At 45.6% G+C, this 8,141-nt stretch overlaps 1 protein-coding gene across 1 annotated transcript in view; it reads right to left on the bottom strand.

Annotated features, from left to right (window-relative positions):
• The window catches only part of Upb1 (ureidopropionase, beta), a 35,109-nt gene extending 30,153 nt beyond the window's left edge, over nucleotides 1-4,956 (bottom strand). The window contains exon 1 of the mRNA XM_013014518.1: nucleotides 4,788-4,956. Coding sequence (XP_012869972.1) covers nucleotides 4,788-4,891 — 104 coding nt within the window. The 5' untranslated portion in view covers nucleotides 4,892-4,956. The remainder of the gene's footprint in view (nucleotides 1-4,787) is intronic.
• Nucleotides 4,957-8,141: the final 3,185 nt, after the last annotated feature.

The raw sequence follows: 8,141 nt of genomic DNA, 5'->3' as shown, positions 1-8,141 counted from the left end.
AGCACTAACCTTGAGTACAGAGGCGCCCAGGCCCTGAGTTCAACCCCCAGGACCAACAAAAAAAAAGAAAGGTTAATTTAAAACAGTTTACTATATTATGCCAGTAGCAACCTCTAACTGCTAACCTCCCGTTTACTATATCTAACAGCATCAAGAGGACATGTTGAGCCAGATGCTGGTGGCTCATGCTTATAATGCTAGATACTAAAGAAGCTGAAATCCAGATTCAAAGCCAGCTCGGGTAGAGAAGTCTACAAGACTCCATCTCCAAAATAACCAGCAAGAAGTTGGGATGGAGGCATGGCTCAGGTTTTAAAGTGGCAGCAAGGGAAAGTACCAGATTTCAAACTTCCAACTGGTGGGAGGGAGAGGCACGTTAAAGAGCTGGGACACTAGATTATTAGGCTAGCATGTGAAATTAAAACATCCAAAAACCCCACTTTAAGTCATTGATTTAAACTGAAGGTTTGTGTCAGTATGCTTAGTATATACTATTATGTTCAAATTACCACTGTGGCTCAAGTGGTAGAGCGCTAGCCTTGAGCTGAAGAGCTGAGGGATAGCGCCCAGGCCCAGAGTTCAGGCCCCACAACTGGACCAAAAAAAAAAAAGAAGAAGAGACTATTTCACACATTCTCCCCTACTTCAGTCACTCTCTCTTCCACCTAAACTTCCCTTTGCTCCTCTCTCATCTCTAATTCTCTCCTCATTTTTCTCTTTTCTGGCTCCCACTTCCCATCTTTGGACTGACTGCCCCTGCCTTTTTGTCATTTAAGCCAGAGATTCCTCACCTATCAGACATCTGTGTATCAACTGATTCCTTTCCAGTCCTGCCTTGGAGCCTTACCTCATCACTTCTAGAGTTTCTGTCCTCAGACTCCTTTAATATCCCCATTCCCCAGCATTCCCTCCTGGTCTCTCCCACAAATACCCACTTCTCCAGCCTGCAGTAGCCATTTCTAATACCAGGCTGCCTCCAGCCTCACCTCTACACAGCAAATAACCTCAAGATATTTCACCTAGAGATGACAAAGATACCTGCAGCTAGCAGAAACATATCTAGGCCTTAATATGGCCTTATTTAGAGAAAAATGTTTTCACAGTTACAGAGGTAACAATCTAATGCTAAGGTCATCTGGATTAGTCAGATAAGCCCTAAATCCAAGGGTAAGGATTCCTACATGACACACCCAGAGGAGATACACAAGGCTAATAGGAGAAAATCAAGGCAGAGATTGCTACAGGTTGCTACAGGCCAGGAATGCCAAAAGTCATCATAGAGTAGAAAAGAAATGGAAGCATTCTCCCAATATCCACATACATAGTGTTTGGGAGGAAGACAGATACCTTGGTCTTATACTTTTAGTGTTTTAAACTATCTAGTTTGTGGTGACTGTGACAACCCTAGGAATGAAACAGCACACTCCAAACTCAACTAACCCAAAACTAAACCCATCATTCTTCTAAGACTAGTTCTCATCACATCAACTTATCTGTGAGTCCAAGCCAAAAGCCAGACATAATCCTCATTACTTCTGACACCTCCCCATCCTGTTTACCACCTCTCTGAGACCTCAGAACTCCCACATCTACAGTTCTCATCCTTCACTTGTCCTATAGACAGGACTAAGGAATATTTTTAAAGGCTTCTTCCGTTACATGCAGACAGAGCCCTCAGGATCTACAACAGCCAGTCCTCTTCTCTGCAAATGAATCCCTCTGTCTCCAAGATGCAGCTCAAAATAGCACCCACTGGAAAGTTTTCCTGACTTCCCCAAACAAGTGAATTTTCTTTAGGTTCTTCCTCTATCCTTCTATCAAGATGTAATACAACTGCCAGGTGCTGGTGGCTCATACCTGTAATCCTAGCTACTCAGGAGGCTGAGATCTGAAGACTGTTGTTCAAAGCCACCCAGCATAGGAAAAGTCCATGAGATTCTTATCTCCAATAAACTACTCAGAAAAAAGCTGGAAGTGGCTCAAATGGTAGAACACTAGCTTTGAACAACAAAAAAATTCAGGGACAGTGTTCAGGTCCTGAGTTCAGGCCCCAGGACCAGCAAAAAAAAGAGATGAAAATAGAAGGCTGAAGCTATAGCTCAGTGGTATAGTGCTTGCCAAGCATGCATAGGACTCTAGATTTGATCCTCAGCAACCACCAGAAACAAAATACAACCACCACCATCAAAAAGCTATAGTGCTCAACACAAAAATAGTGATCAATAAATCTTTGTTGGATCAGTGAATGCTTCTTGCTTCTGGCTATCTTAAAATTGGAAGTCTGATCCCTGGGGATTTTATCTGTCTGGCACAGGCAAAGCCCATTTAGTTCATTCACTTAGTAAACATTTTCTCTATATTGGGAAAGGCAAGTAACTTGAAGAGAAAGTGGTCTTTGTGTAGAGCACAGCTGAGAAGCTAAGAGAAAGGACTAAGAACTCTAGGCTTATCAGGCCTTTGCCAAGTGGCCAAGTCCAAAGTTGACTGAAGTGTGAACCAGAGTTTTAGTGGGAAGTAAATTTTTAAAAGTAGTTAAGAATTAATAATTTTCTATTCAGGCGGAAAACCTGCTCATAAGATAGCCCATCCAGTCACAAAGACTGAGCAAGTACAAAGCTTACAATTTGAAAGACAAAACCTGGAAGGGCTATGTGGTAAATACAAAAGAACAGAGAAGAGCAACTTCAGTTATTGTGGGCCATATCTGAGGATGAAGTCTGAGAAATCACTGGTCAACAGAGGTTGGCTGCATTTTACCTCCCACTCTACAATTTCATCCCATTCCACTCTATAATTCTCCAAATGTTAATAAAATTCCTCTTGCATGATAGTCCTTTAGCTACTCAGCCTGCTATCAGTCATTTCTTTGGGAAACATATTTCTCTTTTCCTAAACCCTTCAACTTTACTTCCTTCTAACACCCACTAACTCATTCCATCATTTGCTCCACAATGTGCCTACTAAAAACAAGCTAATTCCACTGGGTGCCAGTGGCTCATGCCTGTAATCCTAGCTACTCAGGAGGCTGAGATCTGAGGATCACAGTTCAAAGCCAGCCCAGGCAGGAGCGCCTGGGAGACTCTTTTTTTGGGGGGGTGTCCGGTCATGGGGCCTGAACTCTGGGCCTGGGCGCTGTCCTTCAGCTCTTCAGCTCAAGGCTAGCGCTCTACCACTTGAACCACAGCGCCACTTCCGGCTTTTTTCTTTTTGCTTATGTGGTGCTGAGGAATCGAACCCAGGGCCTTGAGCATGCAAGGCAAGCGCTCTACCACTGAGCCACTACCAGCCCGCCTGGGAGACTCTTATCTGCAATTAACCACCAGAAAACTGAAAATGGCACTGTGGCTCCAGTGGTAAAGTGCTCGCCTTGAGCCCAGGCCCAGAGTTCAAGCCCAATAACAACAACAATGCAAGCTAATTCCCTTTAATAGAATCTAGCTTGAGGCTGGATGCCATGCCTGTAATCCTAACTAAACCAGTGGGCTGAGATCTGAGGATCAAGGTTCAAATCCAGCCCAGGCAGGAAAGTCTATGAGACTCTTATCTCCAATTAACCACCAAAAAGCCAGAAGTGAAGGTATGGCTCAACTCATAGAGTGCTAGCCTTGAGTACAGAGAAAGCATCTAGGCCCTAAGTTCAAGTCCCAGTACTGGTGCAAGACAAAAAAAAAAAAAAGAATCTAGCCTACCAAATCAGGAGCCTCAAATGAAACCCTTCCTAAGTGACTAGTCTTTACAGGTGCAGTGGAAAGTAGAGCAGGAATGGATATACTAGGAATGGACTTGAGAAACATCCAGCCCCGGTTTGGGTGTGAAGAAAAAAAAAAGCCAATCACTATCTGCTAAGCCATTTTTGCATTTGGCCTCCCTGCACTAAATTGCACACAGTGTCTGGGAACTTTTCACTCAATCATTAACCCCCAGTTAGAAGTGAGCTGCTCAAATTCCTGATGCAAAACCACTACACGTGGAGCAAGCAGTCTTGCTGTACGGAGTAAGGCCCAGAGCCACAAATTGGCAAGGAGGTAGAAGGAATTTAGTCAGTCTCTAATTTGAGGGTCAGAGTTTGTACTTTATTCCAATAGCCCAAGAAATCCCTTAGAGAGTTTTAAGTAAGCTAGCTAGCCACAGGATGTAATTTACATTTTAAAGACATCTTTTTGGTTGTGGCAAAGAAGGATGGACTGAAAGAAATAACAGTGGAAGAGCTTTGAAAGTCCAATGTCCAACAGGTCACGGCCCTCAGAAAGCCCTAGTGATGCACACACAGTTGCTGAGGAGTAGAAAATCATTTGCACTGTACATGGTAACTAACTGAGAAAGTTTTCCTTTGCCAATAATATTCAGAGGCCTCTAATTCCAAGGCATGGTCACTGTAGAGAGGTGAGGTACAGCAATCAAGAGTAGCTGCTGGGTGCAGGAGGCATGCCCTGGTTAAAGGTATTGAACTGACAAAACACACAGAACTCACCTGGTTCTGGGAAAAGGGGATCAAAGGGGAGAAGAGAAGCCAGGTGGCCAGGGAGAGAGCCCTAGAGAGTAACTCCCCCTTACCCGTCGTTACCCTCCGTTTTGGGACAACACGGTGGGGGGGCACATGATTAGAAGGTTCACCCCAGAATCCTGTAACCCATGAAGGCCACAAGATCACATCTAGACATTCTGCCTAGATAGACAGGGCTTCATCCTCGCTGAGAGGCCTTCAGACCTTCAGTGTCTCTTCTTGGACCCCCAAACATACACTTGGTGGTCCCAGAACCTCGCAACTGAGCCTCCGTGCCCCGCACCTGGTCTCCTTGCCATACAGAATGCGCTTCACTTCCCGTAAGTCTGCCGACGGCACGTGAGCCTCCAAGCACTGTTCCAGCGACTGCCACTCGGATCCCGCCATTGGCTGAAAGCCACAAGCTCTGGTGTCTGATCCAAAATGCCTGCCTTGGGGGCCCAGCAGAAAGAAGCGGTAACGCGTGGCTCCCTGCGGTCTATTTGAGCGCCCTGAGCGCTTGCGCGGACACCACGTGACACACCTCTCGGTCGAGAGCAGCCAATCAGCGCTGCGAAGCCTCGAGGGTGGGGCCGCCGCCCCCTTGCCCTTCGTGCCTCTTTTGCCAGGCGCCAAGACACGCCCCCTCGGGTCTCAGGCCAGGAAGAGCCCTGGCTCCCGCCGGCCAGGTGCGCGTTCGCTCGGTCTCCACCGGGTCGGAGGGGGACTGTCCTCTTCCAACAGTTACCCTTCCTGGCCTGGTGGCTGGAGGCGGGGCCTTGGAGGCTGGTTGAGCGGTGAGGGGCTGGAAGTGGCCTGGCGGAGCCCGGGGCGCGGGGTGAAGGTAAAGTCGCCTGGTGGAGGCGTCCTGGGGCGCTTTGGTCCCCGAGGCGAGTAGTCCTCGAGGCCCCAAAGGGCCCGGAGCTAAGTGGGTCCGCCCCACCCGCCAGGACCGCCCAGTGTCTCTAGGGCAGGAAGAAGCACCGGTCTTGGGGAATCTTGTTATGAGAGTTTCTATCTGCCTGAAGCCAAGCCTGGAGTCCTGGTCACTGAGGCCAGAGCCTGGGCAACAAGACTTCCAGCCACAGGTCAAAGCTACAGCCCCATGCTCCTAGGAATGGGGGTGCTCCGGGGTACAGGTGCAAGCTGCGCCCCGGGTCCTCCTCAGCCCTGCTTTTTTGTAATGGGTGCGCCCATGGAGGCACTTGGCTGGTGTCAGGGGCCGGCTGCTTTGGAGATTTTACAGCCAGTAGGAGGGAGAGCATCCAGGGGGTGTCACTTGCTGGGAAGCCAGAAAGGGGATCTCTTTGTAACCCTCTGACTAATGGAATAGCAAGACCAGGCTCTCTTAAAGGGTGAGCAGTTGGGGGTTCTGAACCATTGTCCAAACAAACCTTTGTTTAGCCTCTTGCAAACCTTTCGACCTCAAGGAAAGTGATCAGTCACCTGGGCCTCTGTTGCTTTATCTGTAAAAGTGGTATGCAGTTGACTACCTAGCAGTGTTTAAAAGTAAGATAAGGGTTGTAGGGTAGCCGAGGGTATTAATTGTAGCAAAAGGATGATATGGCTTAGGACATATTCACAATAAAACCACAAATGGAAAGACGGAGAAAAGTACAAGGTAACTAAAAAGAGGACATTGGTTTAGAGATTCTCAAGCTCAGCAATTTTTATCCTCAGTTTCTGAGTTTCTTCAGCCTTCAGTTAGAATCTTAAAATCTCTTGTTAAGAGAAACACCTGTCTAGAGCAATGACAGAAAAATGACTAAAAGCTAGCTGCTCTAATACTTTTGTTGTTGTTGTTAGTTGTGGGGCTTGAACTCAGGGGCACTGTCCCTGAACCTCTTTTGTGCTCAAGGCTAGTGTTCTACCAGTTGAGCCACAGTGCACAGTGCCACTTCCAGTTTTTGAGTAGTTAATTGGAGATTAGAGTCTCCTGGGGAATTTACTATCCCAGCCAGCTTCAAACAGTGATCCTCAGATCTCAGCCTCCTAAGGAGCTAGGATTACAGGAGTGAGCCACTACCTTCTGAGACTGAAAACTAGATCTGCTGATCTCACTTGGACTCTAGACATATGACTAGACTCCCTCCTCTGAAAGCAGATTTTTCTGGTTTTTGTTTTGGCAGTGCTGGAGTTTTAATTCAGGACATTACATTTTTCCAGACAGGCACTCTATCACTTGAGCCATGTCCAAGCTCTTTTGGTTTTACTTACTATTTTTTGTTGGTTGTGGGACTTGAACTCTGGGCCTAGATGCTGTCCTTCAGCTCTTCAGCTCGAGGTAAGTGCTTTACCACTTGACTCACAGTGCCCCTTCCCAGTTTTCTGGTGGTTAATTGGATATAAGTCTTGCAGACTTTCCTGCCTGGACTGGCTTTGAACTGCGATCACACACATACACATATATAAACATATATGATATATATTATATAGATGATAGTAATATGATGATTCTGTGATTCTGGTTAGGCACCAATTACTCACACCTGCATTCCTAGCAAGTGCAGAAGCTGGGACTTGAGGACCAAGGTTCATAGCTAGCTGGAGCAGACAATCTTCAAGACTTTTCTCTCCAATTAGTGAAAAGGCAGAACACTGGAATTGTGCCTAGAACTATCATGCTCAGAAAAAGCCACGTGATAAGGCCCTAAGTTCAAATCTCAGTATGGTGTGCATGTACCCACACATAATGATTCTGGTCTATATCAATATAAACAAACTTTTGTGTGGTGGTAGATGTGACTGGTTATTATGCTGTGGATTGTGACTAGTTTTGCACTTGGTTAACATCCTTCTGTTTCTCTTGCTAATGAGTTTTATGGTTATATAATGACAGGTACTTTAAAAACATATTAAATGGCTAGATATACTGGCCTGCATGCCTGAATTCCAGCACTCAGCTCAGGAGGTGGAGGCAGGAGGATTATAACTTGGGCAACATACTGGGTGGGGGCTGGGGGAGGAGGGGGAAGGAAGAGATGAGGCAGGGGAGAGGAGAAGAGAGAGAAAGGAGAGAGGAAGGAGAGAGAAGAGAGCTCTGAAACAAAAGTGACTTTAGAAAGCTCAAGAAGTCTTTTTTAGGTTGGATGAACATAGAAAGTATTGTTTTTCTTACTCATTAAAAGGCTGCACCTGGTCAGAAAACAAGTTAGAAAGATTTACCAAGTGGATAAATTTTATTTGCAAGTCTTTCTGCTGATTAGTCCTTATGAGTTTTTCACTTTTTTGCTTCCACCGGGCCTTTCGGTGTTTAGGTTAAGTTCTGGGTCTTTGGCATAATAAAACTACTTTATTTCAACCTTTGGAAGTGCAAAAGATTAAGGATTACTTTGGGCTATGGAAGAAATTATCACATTATAATCTAAAGAAAAACTTGGCAAACAATGCAATACAATCTGTAGCATATTTCTATCATGTGTAGTGTGCATTTTATATTATCTCTCTATTGGTGTGCTTATATTTTCATGTTGCTTACATGGTATCGAAATGAATTTAGAAATAAATGAGCATTGATGAGTTAAAAAAAAAGTAGGAGCCCATTTATTTATTTACTTTTTATTCTTTTATTATTTTTTCGGTCATTGGGCTTGAACTCTGGGCCTGAGCACTGTCCCTCAGCTCTAGGCTCGCACTCTATCACTTGGGCCACAGCGCT

Source organism: Dipodomys ordii, unplaced genomic scaffold, assembly GCF_000151885.1.
Source record: "Dipodomys ordii isolate 6190 unplaced genomic scaffold, Dord_2.0 Scaffold23, whole genome shotgun sequence".
NCBI classification, from domain to species: domain Eukaryota; kingdom Metazoa; phylum Chordata; class Mammalia; order Rodentia; family Heteromyidae; genus Dipodomys; species Dipodomys ordii.
This window is presented reverse-complemented; position numbering and strand designations above follow the sequence as displayed.